The sequence below is a fragment of the Garra rufa genome, chromosome 11 (genome assembly GCF_049309525.1).
Source record: "Garra rufa chromosome 11, GarRuf1.0, whole genome shotgun sequence".
In the NCBI taxonomy this organism is placed as follows: domain Eukaryota; kingdom Metazoa; phylum Chordata; class Actinopteri; order Cypriniformes; family Cyprinidae; genus Garra; species Garra rufa.
The window spans coordinates 48,213,884-48,237,117 of record NC_133371.1 but is presented as its reverse complement, the minus strand read 5'-3'; the positions used below and the strand labels follow the sequence as shown (position 1 = coordinate 48,237,117).

Sequence of the window (23,234 nt, the reverse complement as noted above, 5' to 3'; positions counted from 1 at the left end):
TATCTTTAGATTTTAATTTTAATAATTTTGTTGTGTTTTTGTATTCTTAATATGGTATGCATTAAACAGTTTATATTAATGTTTATTTATTATTTTTATGGTTTTAATTTTAATTATCTCTAATAATCCTGGCAAAGCATGTCAGTGTAGACTAGTTATTTAATAACGACGTCCTTGGCTCAGAAAAGGCCGACAAACCCAGTCATATAAATGAACAAATAGTTCTGCAGGTATAAAGAACAAATATCACAGTGCATTATTTAATAATTCACAAAGGATGACTTGTCAATAAAGAATTCTCTTTATGTCTTAAAGTTTCGTGTTGTGGTTTCATGTTAAAGTTACATAAACCTGAACAATAGTTCAGCATCAGTGGAAGTATGCGGTCGGTCCACATCCAGGAACTCCACTGACCTCCTCAGCAGCGCCTCTAGAGGAACAGAAGCTCACATCTAACAGCAAAACACATGAAGAACATCAGATCTGCTTAAATACACACACATCTGTGTGTTTGATATCACAGCAACAATATCAAAAAGACTCAAACTCTGTGTTTGGAAGAAGAGTGTGTTTAAATCTCAAGATTGATAAAGTACTTTCTACTCTCCCATACATACAATAACAGTTTTAGGTATTTTATTAATTGCAAATAAAATGCAAAATTAGTTTTTATTATTAGAATCTTTGTTTTCATTTTTTTTTAAATATAATTACGTTGTGTTTTCATCATTTTTATACATTTTGTGATCCTTTGATATTTTTTAATTTAAAGTTATTACTTTTTTAACTGTGAAAATTCTAAACTAGTTTTTATTTTTAGATTTTTAGTGTTAATTTTTTAATATATATTTTTTCATCATTTTTATAATTTTTTTGACTAGTTTTTTTTGTAGATTGATTTTATTTTTTGAATATAATTACGTTGTGTTTTCATCATTTTTATACATTTTGTGATCCTTTGATATTTTTTAATTTAAAGTTATTACTTTTTTCAACTGTGAAAATTCTAAACTAGTTTTTATTTTTAGATTTTTAGTGTAAATTTTTTAATACATATTTTTTTAATCAGTTTTCTATATTATTTTATCCTTAATGAGGGGTTTATTTTTAAATTGAAGGTTTTTATTACTTTTTTAGTTATTTTATTAATTGTGAAAATTCTAAACTAGTTTTTTTTTGTAGATTGATTTTTTTTTTATTAATTACGTTGTGTTTTCATCATTTTTATAAATTTTTTGATCGTTTGATTTTTTAATTTAAAGTTATTACTTTTTTAAATTGTGAAAATTCTAAACTAGTTTTTATTTTTAGATTTTTAAGTTTTATTATTTTTTTTTCTCATAATTTTTTATAATTTTTTGATCCTTAATAAGGGGTTTATTTTTAAATTGAAGGTTTTTATTACTTTTTTAGTTTTAGCTATTTTATTAATTGTGAAAATTCTAAACTATTTTTTTGTAGATTGGTTTTATTTTTTTATATAATTATGTTGTGTTTTCATAATTTTTTTTTTTTACATTTTTTGATCCTTTGATATTTTTTAATTTAAAGTTATTACTTTTTTAACTGTGAAAATTCTAAACTAGTTTTTTTTTTTTATCCTTAATAAGGTGTTTATTTTTAATTTTAAAGTTTTTATTACTTTTTTAGTTTTAGTTATTGTATTAATTGTGAAAATTCTGAACTAGTTTTTATTTTTAGATTGATTTTTTTTAATATATAATTTTGTTGCATTTTTATACATTTTTTGTCCTTAAGGTAGATATTTAATATACAGACTTTATTGCTTTTTTTTTAGTTATTTTATTAAATGTGAATAAAATTCAAAAATAGTTTTTTTTAGATTTTTCATTAATTTTGAATATAATTTTGTTGTGTTCTTGACATTTTTATACATTCTTTGATCCTTTAATGAGAAAATACTTTCTACTCTCCCATAAAAGCAAAAAATAAAAAGCCTGATGGAAAATTAATTTCACACTCATTTTGTTAAATTTGCTTTAGACTAATATGTGTTTAGAGATATTGTTATTAGAGCCCAATGAGCCAAAATATGCAATAGTGTAGTTTCGACACTGATTGTTAGTCTCTAGTGATTGTTAGCTGTAGTTTGGCTCCACCTGCAGGATCAAACACAGCACTACATTCACTCAAAAACTCAAACGTGACCCTGGACAAAACTAACAAAACCAGTCATCAGGGTCAATTTAAAGAAATAAAATAAATAAATAAAAAGAAAAGGAAAAGATTGAGATTCATACATTACAAATGAAAAGTTCAATATCTTCAGACTTATTTATGATTTATGTTTTTTATTTGTCAAGTCAGGGTTTTACAAATGAAACTTAAAATATTGAAATAATTAAAAACAAAAAGCTATACATTTTTATATTTTCCCTTACATTTTTTTTAATATGTTGAATTTTTGCTAATTTTAGTAAATAATTTTAATTCATTTATTTTTAGTTATTTTAGTACTTCAAGTTTAACTAAAAGGTTGAAAAAGATTGTAAAATTTGAATTAATTTGAATTGCATTATCTTTCCACTCATTTCTACATGTGAATGTGAATTTCAGTTCTGACTGTGTTCCAAACTGTACTGTTTAAGCACATTTCAGTCAAGAATAAAAAAAATTAACTTTTATTTCAACTTTTTACCTCACAATTCTAACTTTTTTCTCACAACTGAACTGTTGCAATTCTGTCAAAGATAGGCCTAGGAAAACCAGAGTTAATTTTCTTAAAAGGATTTGTATTTGTGTATGCCTTTATTCTTTTTTCTTTGTTTTGTTTCTTTAACTGTACTGCCTTAATGGTTTAATGTTTTGTACTGTTTAATAAAAAAATTAAAAATACAATAATAAAGTGATTCACAAACCATCATTTCAGATCAGAATTCAGAGCGCAAATCGCGAATCATTCAATTCGAAACGATTCATGAGCCCGCTCTGAATTCCCGATGTAAATCAACTGATTTGTGAACTGACGGCTCAATCTGAATCAAATGATTCACGATACACAAAGTTTCGATCCAAGTCAAATGATTCACGATTTGACGGCCCGATCTGAATCAAATGAGTTTAAAAAGCTCTGTTTCAAAGTGACTTTAAAACCATTACCAGCGATTTAGAAATTCGAAAATGAATGGCTCTTTTAATTTGAGCTGGTTTTTGTTAGTGAATCGTTTGAAATGAATGATCGAAGCGGCAGCGTGAATGATTCACTCAAATGACTCGGTTCATCTGTTCCTCTTTTCGCGTCTTCAGCCATGTTTACACGACACTGTCAGTATTACTACTGGCTTTGCTCGCTAGTTTTATGACATTAACTGAATGTGTTTTTTGAATTGTGGAAATTTGCATTAAAAGATATGTGCTTATTGAAAAAAAAAAATACTTAATGTCTTTCAACAATTTAAACACTTTCCAAGTACCTCTTCGGGAATACTGCTATTTTCCAGATTTTCCTGACCTTAAATTTCAAGTCAAATTCAAGTACTTTCAAGCACTTTAAGCACATTTTATGAACCCTGTTAAAAAGTCACAAATATGTTTTTTTATTTTTTATTCCATGGTGGAAATAGGCTTCCATAGTTTTCCAAAGGTTTAATTTAATTTTTTTACGTTTTAATTAAGCTTTGAGTAAAATTGTCTTAAAGGAGTAGTTCACTTTCAGAACAAAAATGTACAGATAATGTACTCAGCCCCTTGTCATCCAAGATGTTCATGTCTTTCTTTCTTCAGTCGTAAGGAAATTAGGTTTTTTAAGGAAAACATTTTAGGATTTCTCTCCATATAATGGACTTCTATGGTGCTCACGAGTTTGAACTTCCAAAAAGGACTCTAAACCATCCCAGCTGAGGAAAGAAGGGTCTTATCTAGCAAAACAATCGGTTATTTACAAAAATTACAATTTATATACTTTTTGACCTCAAATGCTCGTCTGTGTGTACTCTGGGTAGAGATTAAAAAGTATATAAATTGTAAATGTTTTTAGAAAATAACCAATCGTTTCGCTAGAAAAGACCCTTCTTCCTCGGCTGGGATCATTTAGAGTCCTTTAAAGCTGCATTTAAACTGCATTTTAGAAGTTCAAACTCGTGAGCACCATAGAAGTCCATTATATGGAGAGAAATCCTGAAATGAACATCTCGGATGACAAGGGGCTGAGTACATTATCTGTACATTTTTGTTCTGAAAGTGAACTACTCCTTTAAGATTTGTCAGTCTGATGAAACAATGAGTCAGGAAAGAGATGTTAAAACCACAGCTATTATTTCTTCTGGTTCATTTGTCACACAGATAACAGAAGGTCAAGTTGAGCACTTTGCATTGTGGGATACAGCATCGCACACAGTCAGTGAACGTCAGTGATCCTGATGTTCCATACATAGTGTGCACTGCTAAAAGAGGAGTATTCAGTATGCAGTATGTTATTCTCTATACTTTGTTTGTTCTCCAAGCATCATCTCACAGTCTTTCCGTCCCACAGATCAAGTGACATCAGGTCAAGCGTTCACCATGTCATTGCACTGATGAACTGATGAAAAAATCATGACGCACGTGTTCCTCTTTTGAAGCAGCCGCTGCTGGACTCTACCTGCTCAGGTTCTTCTGGGCTTCAGTTTTTTTCGGGTTAATGCGGCATAATGCAGCTTCACGTGTTCGGCATCAGCTCTCCCTCTCCTGACGCCCACTCCTCAAGCTCCGCCTCTCCGCTGGAGAGAATGGGTGTGTCCACAGAAAGGCCACGCCTCTTTCCAAAGACTCGCTGCTGCAGCTCGATGATGTCATGACGGATATCAGCCATCATTAGTAACAGGAAGTCAAACGACCCTGGAGGACCCTGAAGAGAGAGAGAGAGCGAGAGAGAGAGAGATTTAATTAGCATTATTTCACTTTGCATTTTCTGAAGCAGCAAGTTAAAAAGATCAGGTTTGATTTTTTGGTTCCGTGTGAAGGAAATGCAGCATCAGATATGCATTATCATCTATGCAGGGCTAATACTGTTAATGTAAAAAAATAATAATAAAATAAAAGTCTAATACTTGAAATAAAAGAAACTGTAATAAAATTACAAATAAAAAATGTTCTTTAACTTTATTCACTAGTTGCAAAGAAAGCATTTCTCATTTTCATTCAGAATAACTTTACAAAATTATTAAAACAATACAGATGTATTTAAAAAAAAAGACATAATAAAAATGACCAAGACACACAATAAAATAGTGTAAAAATAATAAATAAATGAATAAATGAAAATAGTAAAATATTATATACACTACCGGTTAAAAGTTTGGGGTCAGTAAATTTTTCTTCTTATTCGTTTTTTTTTTGAAAGAAATTAGTACTTTTATTCACCAAAGGTGTGTTAAATTGATAAAAAGTGATAGCAAATACTTACATTGTTAGAAAATATTTATATTTTGAATAAATGCTGTTCTTTTGAGCTTTTTATTCATCAAAGAATCCTGAAAAAATATCACAATTTCTAAATAAATACTTTGCAGGGCAACTGTTGCAATATATAATCCAATATAGATCCAATATAGATCCTTCTAATAATAAATCAGTATATTAGAATGATTTCTGAAGGATCGTGTGACACTTAAGACTGAAGTAATGGCTGATGAAAATTCAGCTTTGCATCACAGGAATAAATTAAATTTTAAAGTATATTACAAAAGAAACCATTATTTTATATTGTAATAACATTTCGCAATATTACAGTTTTTTTCTATATTTTTTATTAAATAAATGCAGCACTGATGAGCAGAAGAGACTTTCCTTAAAAACTGTACAACTCTTACTGAACCCAAACTTTTGAGCGGTAATGTATATGTGGGTTTTCAAAGATAAAAAACGGTTAAAGCATAAAAACAATAAGTGTAATACTGCTTTAAATTGTTGTTTTTCCCAAAAATGTAAAAGTTTTGTATTTAATTTAATTGCATTTTTGTTTTTGTTTTTCTGAGCAAAAAATAAATATCATAAATTTTTTTCTCATTTACAGAAGACACCCACTAAAATGTCATTTAGTGTAACAATCTTGTCAGGCATATTCATTCAACAAAAATCAATTTATGACATATTAAAAGATAAATTATTTTCACCCCAAATACTAATTAGCTGTAATTCCACATTTTTAAATAGGTTTTGCCCATTTGTCAGTAAAAATGTCAGTAAAAAAAATGTAATATGCTCCCTTATTCTTTTTTTTTTAATATATATTTTAATATGTACAAGTCAGAATAAGCATGTTGTTTGAATTTTGACATAAATATTGTGTTACACTGAATGATAATGTAACATTATTTCAACCAAATTTTGACATTTTATTTTCAAAACACTTATTTGAAACCTTAAAAGTAGACACTTTACTTACATTTAATCTTTCTATGGACATAAATTCACTTTTGTAAATTTCCTTTGATGTGGACATCTTAACATCTTTGACCCATATACATTTTTTTTTTTAAGTTTGAATACTTTTGAATTAGAATTTTTTTTAAATAATAAACAATAATAATATTTCATTGATAACTTACTGGAGATCCTTTGGGTCCAGGAAAACCTCTGTCTCCCTGCACAGAAACATAACAACCTCATATACCACTATTTATCTGATTCATACTGTTTACATCAAGCACAGCACTTAGTGTTTAATAAAAATCATAAATAACAGAAAACTGCCACATAAAGCAAGACAAACGTACCTTCTGTCCATCTTTACCAGGCGCTCCTGGAGGTCCCTGTACAAACAGATGAAAACTTTCTATCAAACTACAGGAATCACACAATCAAATACATCAGACATGAATATTAAAACGGCTAGAAATTATTCTCAACCAATGTTAAACAGTGAGAATATGAATCATTTGTGACCCTGGAGCACAAAACCAGTTGTAAGTAGCACAGGTATATTTGTAGCAATAGCCAAAAATATACTATCAAAAATGATCGATTTTTCTTTTATGCCAAAAATCATTAGGATATTAAGATCATGTTCCATGAAGATCTTTTCTTTCCTACCGTAAATATATCAAAACATTATTTTTGATTAGTAATGTGCATTAAAGGTGATTTTCTCAATATTTAGATTTTTTTGCACCCTCAGATTCCAGATTTTCTCTGCCAAATATTGGTCCTATTCTAACAAACCATACATCAATGGAAAGCTTATTTATTTTTCATGTATAAATCTCAATTTCAAAAACCGGCTTTGTGGTTCAGGGTCACATTTGTTGAGTGTTTTCTCAGTGTCAGCGGTCAGTAAATCAGATTTACCACCGGTCCTCGTCTGCCCATCTTTATGTGCTGAAGATCCGGTTGTGGCCCCATCGGACCCATGTCTCCTCTGGGTCCCTGGGGTCCTGCTGGCCCCTGCTCTCCCTTCTCCCCTCGCTCACCCGGGTCACCTGAAACACTCCTTTTTTTAAGTTTGGACATTCTTCTGGCTTAGTTCACTGTGTTTTTACAGTGTTGTGTGAAATATCGATTTAATATGAATAGAACAGAGATTTAAAGGAGAAGTTCACTTCCAGAACAAAAATTTACAGATTTACTCACCCCTTTGTCATCCAAGATGTTTATATCTGTCTTTCTGCAGTTGTTAAGAAATTATGTTTTTTTTCAAGAACATTTCAGGACTTTTCTCCATATAGTGGACTTAAACAGTTTGAACTTCCAAAATGCGGCTTAAATGCAGCTTTTTTTTTTTTTTAGGAATAAGGGTCTTATCTAGTGAAACGATCAGTTATTTTCCAAAAAAAATGAACAATTTATATACTTTTTAACCTCAAATGTTCATCTTGTCTAGCTCTGCGATGCGCATATGTCGAAAAACTCCCATCTCATTTTCTCCTCCAACTTTAAAATGGACCTACATTATTGTTTTACCTTTTTTTTGTAAAGTGCGTTTGATCTTTGCACGTTCTCTTTGTAAACACTGGGTCTGTACTTCTGCAACGATGTAGGATGATATTGAAGCTGGAGGAGAAAATGAGACGGGAGTTTTTCGACATACCCTTACTGTCATGAACTGGAGTACACAGAGTTGACGCAGAACTAGAAAAGATAAACATTTGTGACCCTGGACCACAAAACCAGTCATAAGGTAAAATTTTACAAAACTGAGATGTATACATCATATGAAAGCTCAATAAATAAGCTTTCTATTGATGTATGGTTTGTTAGGATAGGACAATATTTGTCCGAGATACAACTATTTGAAAATCTGGAATCTGAGGGTGCAAAAAAATCAAAATACTGAGAAAATCACCTTTAAAGTTGTCCAAATTAAGTTCTTAACAATGCATATTACTAATCAAAAATTACATTTTGATATATTTATAGTATGAATTTTACAAAAAATCTTCATGGAACATGATCTTTACTTAATTTACTAATGATTTTTGGCATAAAAGAAAAATCAATAATTTTGACCCAAACAATGTATTTTTGGCTATTGCTACAAATATACCCCAGCGACTTAAGACTGGTTTTGTGGTCCAAGGTCACATTTGACGATTAAAAATGTATATCATTTGCATTTTTTTTTTAAGATAATAACTGATTGTTTCGCTAGATAAGACCCTTCTTCCTCGGCTGGGATTGTTTAGAGCCATTTAAACTGCATTTTGGAAGTTCAAACTCGCAGACACCATCGAAGTCCACTATATGGAGATAATTCCTAAAAGTTTTTCTCAAAAAAACTATTTCTTTACGACTGAAGAAAGACATGACGTCTTGGATGACAAGGGGGTGAGTAAACTATCTGTACATTTTTGTTCTGGAAGTGAACTTCTCCTTTAACAATGACTTGCTGATACCAAATGTAGTGAAATCCACAATACTGCAGTGATGTTCATTTTCCAGATTCAAATGTAATTCTTTTCAATGCTTCCTAATATGAGAAAATGAGGACAGTAGAAGATCTGCAGATACAGTTGAGTCCGATTCAATTAAGTGAATCAGTTTGAAGAGTTTATATTATTTACAAGCTCTGAAAGTGGTTATTCCAGAGACAGTCTGGTGTGTGTGTGTTTACCTGGCAGACCAGGAGGTCCAGGTGGTCCTGGTGGTCCAGAGCTGGTCTGACTCTCAGGATTTTTCTCTGTTCTCCCATGAGTCAGTTTGTGGCTGTTATTATCCAGACTGGGAGACAAACCCTGAACATACATGATACAGATGAGATGTGTTTGAGCTTATAAGTGTGTTCGTGCACTTGTACAGCTATCTTTGTGAGGAACAGTTTGAGTTTTAGACCATCAGAGTGAGGAAAAAGAGAGTAAAGTGAGGATATTTTGAGCCGGTTTTCACTTTCTGAGACCGCTTTAAAGGCCTGTATCAAGACTTGATTTTAAGGATCTGGGCCCAGTTTTTCAAAAAAATTAATCTGGATCAAATTGGCCTGGGTGTTTTGCTATCCAGGATTAACTGATCTATTTTACTTTTATGACAGTTTTTTTTTAAGGTAGGCAAAATACCAGTGGCCACAAATATCCATTGTTTGATTTAATTGTAAGAAACAGAAACACTGCAATAAACAAACATTTTACATTTTTTTAGTTTGTTCTAATGTTAAACAACAAAACAAAAACAATACTGTCGAAAATCATTTACAGGACAGCTATCAGCACTTTCCATCTTTGACTTTCCATCCATTTTTTTGACATCTGATAGTTTTGATATTATTTGTTGTTGTTTTTTACCATATTTCATTAGATGTGACATGCTTCATATAGGCTTCGAATAGGAAGGAATTTATATATCATCAGTAACCATTAAGTTTGTGATCATTCACTTTATTTTATTTGGTTCAAAAATCACAACTGAATCCACCCTTCTGATGGAATCATGATAATCCTGTTTTTTTTTGGATCAAATAGATCCCAATCTGAGTTCAAAGTTTTGAATAACCCAATGGACAGGTTTGATCCAAATTAAATGTAAGATTGAATTACATGGTCTGATCTTAATTCAAAATCCCTCTTTTAATTTTGAAAAACCCATTTCCAAGATTCGATCCAATCCGTGATCCAAAATCCCACTGGATTACTTTTGAAAAACTGGGCCCAGGTTATAATCGGGTAATTTTTAGGTTTAGGATAAGGGTTTGGGGAGGCACTGTGTCAATGTATGTCCTCACAAAGATAGCTACACTCTTATAAATAAAGGTGCTTGTTGATGCCATAGAAGAACCCTTTTTGTCTAAATGGTTCCATAAAGAACCTTTAACATCTGAACAACCTTTCTGTTTCACAAAAGGTTCTTTGTGGCGAAAGAACATTCTTCAGATTATAAAAAGGTTAGAGATGGCTCTTTAAAGAACCTTTGATGGAATGGTTCTTTGTGGAACCAAAAATGGTTCTTCCAAAAATGGAACCTTTTAAAGCACCTTTATTTTTAAGAGTGAATACAGAGTAGTGTGTGTGTGTTACCTGTGTTTGTGTGTGTCCCAGCTGGAGTCTGATCTGCTGTAAGCTGCTCCTCATGTTGATGAAGTCCTGACAGCTGAGAGAACATGATCCAGAGCTCATCTGAGTCTCAGACTTACTGGAGGAGCTCACTGACACACACAAACAAACACAGCTCATTATCCACCGAATTCAGGATCAAATACATGCGAGGCCTTAAAGGAGAAGTCCACTTCCAGAATAAAAATGGACAGATAATTTACTCACTCCCTTGTCATCCAAGATGTTCATGCGTTTCTTTCTTCAGTCACAAAGAAATCAGGACATTTCAGGGTTTCTCTTCATATAGTGGACTTCTATGAAGCCCATAAGTTTGAACTTCTAAAATGCAGTTTAAATGCAGCTTCAATAGGCTTTAAACAATCCCAGCTGAGGAAGAAGTCCTCAGTCTTATCTAGCGAAACAATCAGTTATTTAAAAAAAAAAAAAAAAAAAAAAAAATTACAATTAGTATACTTTTTAATCTCAAATGCTCGTCTTGTCTAGCTCTGCCCAGTAAAAATCGGCTGTGCCCCAGTAAAATCTCAAATTTAAGTTAGAATTTACTTTGATAATCCCAAAATAAAGACATTAAACTGTATGCAACAACTGAATTAACGCTTCTAAAAGCAACGCAGTTTAACCAAAGCCTATGCAAGCAGATATCCATACAATAATCGAGATAAAACTATTATTACTCCCGATTCCGCCCCCTTAGTGCACTTTCACTCCTCTATAAAAGCCCAATTTCACATGCAAATCAGTAAAATCATTGTTTACTTGATGTCGTGTTTAGTGTATTGCGTTCAGAGACAGAACAGAACACGGACAAGTAAAGTGAACATTTAGCTTAAGATGCAACCTAAAGGTTAAATACATATAAGAATATGTCAAAATGCAGCGTTTGGTGATTATTCGTGTAAACATTCATCAGTTATGTCTCAAATGAACGTAAACAGTTGAGAATGAAAATTCGCGTGTAACAGTATATTGGATCCATGCAGCTCTTAAAACGGCCACAAGTAATATTCCTTCTGCCATCTCTGTGCTTAATGTTCATCAAACAACAAAAGACAAAGACAGAATCACTCACTGCTCTTGACGGAGGGACTTTTGTAGTTTTTATAAGAAACAAAGCATGTTTAATTCTTACAGTGGTGTTTTATTATACATTCAACTAATTACATTCAATTACCCCCCCCCAAAAAAACTTTTTTATTGTATTGCTATCCTTAAATTAAACAATCATATAAATTTCCGGACCCACTCATTATTGTGTTAAATAATCGTGATTACAATACTGACCAAAAATAATAGTGATTATGATTTTTTACAGTTACATTTACATTTATTCATTTAGCCGACGCTTTTATCCAAAGCGACTTACAATTGGGAATACAACAAGTGATTCATCCTAAGGAGGCAGATCAACATAGGAAGTGCTCAAAAATACCATAGATCAGGCCATATATAATGAAGCAGCCCTACAGTTAGGGTATGTCAAAAAACTCCCATCTCATTTTCTCCTCCAACTTCAAAATTATCCTACATCGCTGCAGAAGTACTAATCTAGTATTTACAAAGTGAACATGCAAAGATGATCAAACGCCCTTTACAAAAAAGGTAAAAAAGCGATGTAGGGCGATTTTGCAGTTGGAGAAGAAAATGAGATGGGAGTTTTTCAACATACCCTAACTGTCTTGAACCAGAGTACACAGAACTAGACAAGATGAGCATTTGAGGTTAAAAGGATATGAATAGAAAATAACCGATTGTTGCTAGATAAGAGCCTTCTCCCTCGGCTGGGATCGTTCAGAGTCCTTTGAAGCTGCATTTAAACTGTATTTTGGAATTTCAAACTTGTGAGCACCATAGAAGTCCGCTATATGAAGAGAAATCCTGAAATGTTTTCCTCAAAAAAAAAACAATTTCTACACGACTGAAGAAAGACAGACGTGAACATCTTGGATGACAAGGGAGTGAGTACATTATCTGTAAACTTCTGTTTTGGGAGTGAACTCCATCAGACACAGAGACTCACGGTTGTGTTCAGGAGCGCAGGAGCGCTGATCTGAGGTCAGTGTGAATCCAGCATTACAGCGGCAGCGGAAACTTCCAGGAGTGTTTTCACACACGTGTTCACAAACAGTGCTGTTTGATTCCTCACACTCGTCCACATCTGGATCACAGACAGACATTTAGACAGTCAGACTGAGAGGTTATGATTGTCGGTGTTTGCCACATAGTGAGACATACTAACCGATGCAGTACGGGTGCAGGTGCTGCCGGTGTCGCTCTCGGTCGAAGCGGTAACCCTCGTAACACGTGCACAAAACACGGCCGAAGTTATCAGTGCACTGCTGCTCACAGGGAGAACCGGCGCATACGTCCAGACCTGAACACACACCACAACACTGCAAAAAAATGCTTTTCTTACTGATTTTTTTGTCTTGTTTCCAGCAAAAATATCTAAAAATCCTAAATCAAGGAGTAAAAAAATTTGGTGCTTTTTTTGCCTGAAACAAACAAAATAATCTGTCAGTGGGGTAAGAAAAATGGGTAACACTTTACAATAAGGTTCATTATTTAAACATTAGTTAATGTATTAACTAACATGAACTAACCATGAGCAATACATTTGTTACTGTATTTACTAATCTTTATTAACATTAGTTAATGGAAATACAGTTGTTCATTGTTTGTTCATGTTAGTTCATTATCTAATGTTAACAAAATTTTAACAATGTATTAGTAAATGTTGAAATTAACATTAACACAGATTAATAAATGCTGTATAAGTGCAGTTCATTATTAGTTCATGTTAACTAATGTGGTTAACTAATGTTAACTAATGAACCTTATTGTAAAGTGTTACCGAAAAATGTTTGCGGTTTGAAATCTTTTGCTTACCCCATTGGCAGATTATTTTGCTTGTTCTAAGCAAAAGCACTTAATTTTAGCTTGTTTTTTCTGAAAACAATAAAATAAATTTTACTCCTTGATTTCGGATTTTTTTTATATTTCGGCCGGAAACAAGACAAAAAAAAAAAAAAAACTAAGTAAGAAAATCATTTTTTGCAGTGAAATATACCCGTGCTACTTAGGACTGGTTTTGTGCTTCAGGGTCACGTATGTGTTGCTTATACTTGTTTTTCAAGATAATAGACCAAAAATACTGACCGAAAAAACATGCATGCATATATATATATATTTTTTTTAGTTTAATTCAATACTCTCTAAAATAAGATAATTCTTTAAAAATAAATAAAACATGCTGCTTTTCATTAAGGAAAGAAAGATTTGGAATAACATGAGGATGAGCACATGTTGACTTGCAAATGATTACTTTTGAGTGCACTAGTGTTGTATTTGACACTAGCAGTCAAAAGTTTGAAATAATTAACTTTTAATGTTTTTGAAAGAGGTCTCTTCTGTATTGATTGATACGGATTTGCTTCTCAGTTACTATTTTTGTTTAATTAAATGCTTTTCTTGTTTCCAGCCAAAATATTTAAAGATTCTTAAATCAAAAAGGATTTTCTAGACATGTTAAAAAGTAGAAAAAAACAAGTCAAAATTAAGTGAGTTTTTGCTTAAAATAAGCAAAATAAAATAAGCTGACTTATTTTTTCAAAAAATATCATTATTTGGTAACACTTTACAATAAGGTTCTTTAGTTAACATTAGTTAACCACATTAGCTAACATGAACTAATAATGAACTGCACTTATAGAGCATTTATTAATCTTTGTTAATGTTAATTTCAACTTTTACTAATACGTTATTAAAATCTTGTTAACATTAGTTAATGCAGTGTGAACTAACATGTATTTTCGTTAACTAACGTTAATGAAGATTAGTAAATAACAAATGTATTGCTCATGGTTAGTTCATGTTACATTAACTAATGTTTAACTAATGAACCTTATTGTAAAGTGTTACTAATTATTTTTACTTTCTAGAAGGTCCTACTTGATTTAAGAATTTTTAGATACTTTGGCTGGAAACAAAAAAATCTACGTAAGCAAAGCATTTTTTGCAGTGTGTCTTTGATCAATTAAATGTGTCCTTGCTGAATAAAATAAATAATAATATCTAAAACTTCTAAGCAGCAAATCAGCATATTAGAAGGATTTCTGAAAAATCATGTGACACTGAAGACTGGAGTAATGATGCAGAAAATTCTTGAGCACAGAAATAAATTACAATTTAACAGATATTCACAAAGAAAACGGCTATATTAAATTGTAATAATATTTCATAATTTCTACTGTATTTTCGATCAAATAAATGCAGCCTCGATGAGCAAAAGAGATTTCTTTCAAAAATATTAAGGCATCTAAAACAGGCTCATCATGCAAAAAATAAAAAAGCTATTTAGAGATGCTTAATGATTTGTTGTTTGACAATATTAGAAATGAGCTGAAGGTTTTACCTACTTTCTGGCACACACTGACCCATCACAAACCTGAAGCCTTCACAGCATTTCCTCCTGCAGACACACATCAATTATTTCTGAAGGTCAGAGAAAGCATAGAAAATGATCATGAAAAACCAAACAAGAGTGCCTAAGGGAACAAACTATTGAAAGAAAATTGAAATCATACAAAATGATGATATGATATAAAAAAACTGCACTACTAGCTGCACTAAATGCAATTGCAAATATAATGGTTTGTCCACCAAGGCCCGCATTCACAAAATATCTTAAGGCCCAATAGTAGCTCAAAACTTGCCGATTTTTTTGGGTTTTGGAAGTTATCCCAACTCCAAATTTTCCTTTGATCCTATCCTTGTTTTTATTAACAAGTTGGGCTAGAAGTCACAGCTGTTCTTGTGTCCAGTTTGGTTTTCTTTTACGTTTACATGTCTTACTATCAGCCACGATTATTCTATTCTGTTAATTAAAAGGCTGTTTATATGCATATCTGCTAATTGTTTATGAGAAGCACGCATGTAAAAGGCTGACAATCAGCTGAACATACACTTGATTAATTAGTGACACTTGGCCTGCATTTTAAAATCTTTATTTAAATGTGGCAACATTTTTTTTTATTTATTTGAATATGGCAACGCTCTACAAAATTTAAATCTCTCACAGAGACTCCTCCCCTATCAGCCAATCACAGTGTGCATAGTTAATGAGCATGCTGACATCATCCATAGCAATGAGGTCAACTCCACCCTGACTCTTAGCTTAAGACTTCTTTCTATTGCTTAGTAAAAGTGTCTCAGCAGCTTTGTTAATAGGTTTTAAGAGAAAACTCTGACTGCTGTTTAGGAGAACTCTTAGGGCCAAGATAAAATGTTTTGTAAATACTGGCCCAGGTCTTTAGTCCCACATTCTGTCTGAAAAAACACATTTGGGTTCAATCGCATCACGAGTTTCACAGGTCAACCATGTATGTATTCATTAAAAATTTATATAAATTAATAAATAAAATCAAAATGCTCAAACAAGTTTTATAATGTTAATTTTTGGATTAAAAAAATCTCAAATTAAATCTGGCCTCACTACTTCACAACATTTCATCTGAATTAATGGAATAGTAAGAAATCCAAGAGGAGTTAAAACAATCAGATTGCATTAAAACAGACTTCATATGATGGCGTTGTGAAAGTGAAAAGTGAGTGTCAGTGGTCTGATTGTTTATTTTTTCAACACTCGTCCAGCGGTCAGACTCTAGAGACGCTCTTTCCTCTCTTCCTCACTCCATCCATCATTCTTTCTCTCCTGTCATCATCCTCCTCCTCTGTTGTATTTCTGTTTTCCCACACTTCATCTCTCCATTCACAACTCATACAATGGTTTAATTCTACAGTGTACATGTTCACATACAACCCAACAACAACAAAGTCATTCTACTACTTCAGACCAACACAAATCACTGTAATAAAACACACACTTCTGGACGCTTGTGTCATGAACATGTCAGATCACTTCCTATGACCTTTGACCTGCTGACCTCTGCAGCTCCTAAGAGTGTGACCTCTCTCAACACACACACACACACACACACACACACACACTAATCTGCTCTTCATTTGCACAGAATAACACACATGGCTCAATCAGATCTCAATCCAGCTTTCTGAGCTGTATTATAACATTTCTGAATAATAGAAATAAAATTGAAGTCACAATATGGCCTGCTGCAATTATCAAATCACAAAACCTGTGATTTATGTAAATAAACATACATGAAACAACATATAAAACACATGCATCATTTACATGCTCATGATCTGGTTCTTTTATTTTAACATTAGAAATATAAACACGTAGAAGCAGAAGATATTGGCGCTCCTCCACCAGAACAAAAGCTCAGTGATTTAACATTTGAAATGAAGAAATTCAGACATTAATTTTGTAATTTTACAGCTGTTCTGTAAAATAAAATTTTTTTTTCTCAAATTCTCATTTTTTATCTTACTTTTTTGTTTATTTTTTAAATAATTAATATGGAATTTAATAGGTATATAATAGATAATATATATTTTAAATAAAAAAATATTTAATTTAGAATTAGAACTATTTTATTGTCATATTGATATATAATTACACCAATTTTTGGCAAAACTGTGCGGCCCTACAAACAAGCAAACCTATGAAAAATAGCAATTTTATCAGAAAATTAAACTACTAGATTAATTACACAATTTGTGACCCTGGAGCACAAAACCAGTCACAAGTAGCACAGGTATTGTTCGTAAAAATTGCCAAAAATCATTAGGATATTAAGTAAAGATCATGTTCCATGAAGATATTTTGTACATTTTCTACCGTCAATATATCAAAACCTATTTTTGATTAGTAATTAGTAATGCATTGCTAGGAACTTCATTTGGACAACTTTAAAAGCGATTTTCTCAATATTTGGATTTTTTTTGCACGCTCAGATTCCAGATTCTCAAATAGTTGTATAGCAGCCAAATATTGTCCTATCCTAACAAAAGCTTATTTTTTCAGCTTTCAGATGATGTATGAATCTCAATTAAATAAATGACCCTTGTTTCCAGGGTGGAAAAAACTAAATTAAGTGCATTTTGCTTAAAATGAGTAACATTATCTGCCAGTGGGGTAAGTAAAATACTCTGGTTTTAAGAATATTTTACATACCCCACTCTCAAATAATTGTACTTGTTTCCAGTGGGAAAAAACAAACTAAGGCGAGACACCGCAGGTGAATAGAGTAAAAAAATTAACTAATAGTTATGACCTTACTTACCCAGTTGATAGATTACATTGATAATTGCAAACATTTTTTGTTTTAAATGTTAGGTTTAAATATGCAAATGAGCCATTATTTAATGAAATATGCGCTAATTTGCATACATTTCTAGTACAAAAATCTAAACACTGGAGGAAGTTTGTTTCAAAATTCTCGTTTAATTTTTTTGACATATTAGAGTCAAATGTTGTTTTTCACACAGAAAACAATGTATTTATTTATTATTATTATTTTATTATTATTTTTTTTTTTTACATTTTTTTGCAGATTAAAATGTATAAAATCAAGCAAATTAAATATGAACAAATCCCTCTGTAAAAACCTTCAGGATATAGACAGGAATAAAAATGTAAAGTGTGGTGTGTGTAAGTGCTACTGAAGTGGAGATTTATGACTCAGTGTAGGAGAAAAACTCATTTTGAGAAAACTGCCTTTAAAAATATGTATTGTAATTGAAATCTATTGACACAAATAGATAAAGTGCTATAAAAGAAACACTTAACAGTGTCTTTGGGTGTTTTCTTTTCACTAGTCTGAAAAAACACTTTATGAGTGACTATTTTTTCCATAATTTTTGCAGCTCAAGATTAAAATTGTATTGATTTCTGAGGAAATTTAGTATCAATATTTATCATACTATCAGTGTGCAGACGTTCATCCTAAGAATTCAGAGCATCTCAGTCAGACATGAAGAGTTTGTCAAAGCGTTGGTTGTTCAGTCACACCTTTTAAAAGCCAGCAGATCCTATAAAGTAGCTGTGATCACCAGCCGCTTTCTGCATTTCCTTACAGTCAGATCTCCTGCTAGCAGCCTACAGCCTCAGTTTATACAGATCTAACACACCCCTATTCCCCAACGGGAATGAAGCGTAAAAACGCAAAAACGTACTTAATTTTGACTTATTTTCCAAAAACAAGACAATAATTTTTGCTTGTTCAGAAAATCCTTCATTATTTGAGAATTTGACGATATTTTGGCTGGAAACAAGACAAAAAATCTAAGTAAGAAAAGCATTTTTTGCAATGTAGCATATAAACAGGACAGATTGGATTTTTTTTGACAATTTCTAAAGAATGTGTGAGCCTTAAGTAGCAGAACATCATTTTTTTGTGTTCCAGTTTATGTAGTGGTCTCTGTTTCTGTCTTGTGTTTTTAACTTTTTTTATTTCTTAATAAGTTGAAAACAACACCTAAGACATGCCTAAATGTCTAGCGCTGGTTTGGCGGCTACTCTTCAAACTTTTAAACTTCAGCTTCCTGAATTACCTCCTGCAAACTCTTTACATTGATAATTACAATAATTAATCAGCATGTCACATGATTCTCCAAAAATCAAAGTAATGGCTAATAAAAATTCAGCGTTGCATCACTGTAATAAATTGTATCTTAAAATATATTAATATAAACCCCCATTATTTTAAACTGTAATAATATTACACAATATTACTTTTTTTTTTTTTCATTTTTGATCAAGTAAAAGCAGCCTTGACGAGCAAATAAGAATTCTTTAAAAAAATGATTAAAAACTTTTAAGCGGATCCCAAATTTTGAGTGGAAGTGTATATCTCACTGCAAAAAAAGTCTAAATTCTTAATGTTTCTTAATGTTTTTGTCTTGGCTTGCTTTGCAATTAAAATATCTCAAAATCCTTAAAACACAAAATCATATGCATTGCTGATTCTCAAGTTAATTTATCCTGTTTTTAAGCATTTTTAAATATTTTCATTGGAAAACAAGGCAATATTTTTTTTCTGCAGCACTATGGACAACCTAAAGAGACAATATGAGAGGAACAACTGCATTTCAGCTGTATTTCCCCCACACAAAAACTTTCTGCTTATTTGCAAAAGTATTCAAAACATTTGGAGGGAACACCAAAAGTTATGAGACCAAATGCAAAAGCACTGATGTATTTACTGACGGTTTTAATGACCACATCCCAAGTTTCACACTCAGAAATTCTGCAGTCGTTGTAATTCAGTACAAACGTACTAAACGTTATATGACTCTCAGAAATGTCCCTTTAATTTCTTTGTGCCTGAGAGCTCACATGATGAAGGTCACATGACACTCCAGTCTCTGATCATCCATAAAGCCAAACACACTTACTGTATTCACGTCACAAACGGCTGACTAACGCTCTCACGCTCACTAGTAGTGCTTGGACTGGTTACGGACTGTTAACCACACGCTGAAAGTTCAAATTCAAGTCAGGGTTCCATGAACTGGAAAACCGCTGAGATTCCCAATCACATTCACTACAAACATCAAACACTATTTTCTTTCTTTAAGTCAAGTCACACGTATTTCTATCGCACTTTATACATTACACATTGTTTCAAATTGTTACTGTTGCAAAGTTGATCAATTACGAAACTCAATTCAACCATAAAACAGCTTTAACAGATGAATAAGTTGTTAATACAATACATTTTAATTTTTAGATGTCTACCTGAGACAGTGACCTCTCTGACCTCCAGCTCTCATACACGGATACTCCACAGTCAGGATCTTATTCTCTGGACAGTCCTCACTGAGCAAGACACAGACAGAGATGTTATCCTCAGAAAGTACTGAAGAAATACCTTAAAGTACGGTAATGGTTCACCCAAAAATTAAAATTAGTTGAAAATGTGGTCATTCTCAGGCCATTCAAGATGTAGAAATGTGTCATTCCATCACTGTCTCACCAGTGCATCCATTGCAGTGAATGGGTGCCGTCAGAATGAGAGTCCAAACAGCTGATAAACATAAAATAATAAAATAATCCACAAGTAATCCACACCACTCCAGTCCATCAGTTAACATCTTGAGAAGACAAAAGTTGAAAACAAATCCATCATTACGACATTTTTAACTAAAATACAAGTCCATAATCCATAATAACGCTTCCTCCAGTGAAAAAGTGGTCTGGTCTGAATCAGGAGAGACATCTGCACAGATCAAGCACCGTTTACAAGCCAAAACAGCTCTAAACAAATATGTGGCTGGATTTTGATGTGAGCGACAACAGGAGATGGACTTTTTCATTGGGGGAAGTGTTATTATGGACTTTTTGTATTTTAGTTAAAAATGCCTTCATGATGGATTGTTTCCACTTTTGTCTACTCAAGATGTTAACTGATGGACTGGAGTGGTGTGGATTATTGTGATGTTTTTATCAGCTGTTTGGACTCTCATTCTGACGGCACCCATTCACTGTAATGGATCCATTGGTGAGACAGTGATGGAATGATGCATTTCTCCAAATCTGATGAAGAAACAAACTCATCCTAATCTTGGATGACATGAGGGTGAGCACTTTTTAGCAAATTTACTTGTTACTTGTCAAATTGACCCAAAAATTAAAATGTGCTGAAAATGTGCTTATCTTCCAGCCATACAAGATGTAGATGAGTTAGTTTCTTCATCAGATTTGGAGAAATGCATCATTCCATCACTGTCTCACCAATGGATCCATTACAGTGAATGGGTGCCGTCAGAATGAGTCCAAACAGCTGATAAACATCACAATAATCCACAAGTAATCCACACCACTCCAGTCCATCAGTTAACATACTGAGAAGACAAAAGTTGAAAACAAATCCATCATTACGACATTTTTAACTAAAATACAAGTCCATAATCCATAATAACGCTTCCTCCAGTGAAAAAGTGGTCTGAATCAGGAGAGAAATCTGCACAGATCAAGCACCGTTTACAAGCCAAAACAGCTCTAAACAAATATGTGGCTGGATTTTGATGTGAGCGACAACAGGAGATGGACTTTTTCATTGGAGGAAGTGTTATTATGGACTTTTTGTATTTTAGTTAAAAATGCCTTCATGATGGATTGTTTCCACTTTTGTCTTCTCAAGATGTTAACTGATGGACTGGAGTGGTGTGGATTATTGTGATGTTTATCAGCTGTTTGGACTCTCATTCTGACGGCACCCATTCACTGTAATGGATCCATTGGTGAGACAGTGATGGAATGATGCATTTCTCCAAATCTGATGAAGAAACAAACTCATCCTAATCTTGGATGACATGAGGGTGAGCACTTTTTAGCAAATTTACTTGTTACTTGTCAAATTGACCCAAAAATTAAAATGTGCTGAAAATGTGCTTATCTTCCAGCCATACAAGATGTAGATGAGTTAGTTTCTTCATCAGATTTGGAGAAATGCATCATTCCATCACTGTCTCACCAATGGATCCATTACAGTGAATGGGTGCCGTCAGAATGAGTCCAAACAGCTGATAAACATCACAATAATCCACAAGTAATCCACACCACTCCAGTCCATCAGTTAACATCTTGAGAAGACAAAAGTTGAAAACAAATCCATCACTACGTTTTTAACTAAAATACAAGTCCATAATCCATAATAACGCTTCCTCCAGTGAAAAAGTGGTCTGGTCTGAATCAGGAGAGAAATCTGCACATATCAAGCACCGTTTGCAAGCCAAAACAGCTCTAAACATTGATTTTGATGTGAGAGATGACAGGAGATGGACTTTTTTCATTGGAGGAAGTGTTATTATGGATTATGGACTTGTATTTTAGTTAAAAACGCCTTCATGATGGATTGTTTCAGATTTTGTCTTCTCAAGATGTTAACTGATGGACTGGAGTGGTGTGGATTACTTGTGGATTAATGTGATGTTTTTATCAGCTGTTTGGACTCTCATTCTGACGGCACCCATGCACTGCAGAGGATCCATTGGTGAGACACATTTCTACAAACCTGATGAAGAAACAAACTCATCTACATCTTAGGTGTTCTGAGGAAGAGTACATTTTCAGCACATTGTCATTTTTGGGTGAACTATTCCTTTAAGTATAGATTACAAAACTGACATCTGTAGTGAACTTGTGAAATGTAGCATTGTATTTACTCGATACAACAAAAATAACAATGATACAAAAAAATCTGATTATTTAGAAAAGAATCATAAGAGCTGTTTTAGGCATTAATGACAGAAAGACTTTCACAGGTGTCAAGAGTGTTAGTATTAAATCCATCAAAGCATTTTTGCGAGTATTACTGTCTCTCATAATAATGAAATAAAACTTGAACTTAAGCATCGAGTCATTTCGCTTTAATCAACTTGGATCAGTAAAACGGCAACACTTTTTAAATAAGGTTTCATTTAACATCTGTTAATGCGTTAACATGAACAACGCATAAATATACAGCATTTATTTATCTTAGTTAATTTCTTAATTTACTAGGCTTAATCAAAAGTCCTATTTTTTTTAACATTATTAAAACAATGAACTGTATTTGAAGTGAAGTGTTAGCAGTAAAACAGCAGATGCTCATAATAAATTCAGACAGATGCACAAACACTCACTCTGAAGAGTCTCCAGACGCGTTCACGCCGCACGTCCACAGAAACACGCACAAAACGCCAAAAGGTGCGCGCAGGAGGCGCGTCATTTCACTCCGGACTCACAAGAATCTCTAAAAAGAGTGCAAAACTTAATCGAATTTAAAAATGTCAAATTCAGTCTGTCATCTCACAAAGTAAATCCAGCGAACTCTCAGATGTGTGCGT

General features: G+C 32.7%; 1 protein-coding gene across 1 annotated transcript; it reads right to left on the bottom strand.

Moving 5' to 3' along the window:
• Nucleotides 1-4,258: 4,258 nt before the first annotated feature.
• Nucleotides 4,259-23,208, bottom strand: LOC141346130 (collagen and calcium-binding EGF domain-containing protein 1-like). Its single transcript, XM_073851044.1, has 11 exons — nucleotides 23,031-23,208; nucleotides 20,143-20,223; nucleotides 14,897-14,949; nucleotides 12,718-12,852; nucleotides 12,499-12,636; nucleotides 10,443-10,570; nucleotides 9,050-9,170; nucleotides 7,288-7,418; nucleotides 6,717-6,752; nucleotides 6,549-6,584; nucleotides 4,259-4,846 (listed from the first exon to the last, which is right to left on the bottom strand). The coding sequence occupies exons 1-11, from the start codon at nucleotides 23,114-23,116 to the stop codon at nucleotides 4,658-4,660; spliced, it is 1,134 nt and encodes a 377-aa protein (XP_073707145.1). The 5' UTR covers nucleotides 23,117-23,208; the 3' UTR covers nucleotides 4,259-4,657.
• Nucleotides 23,209-23,234: the final 26 nt, after the last annotated feature.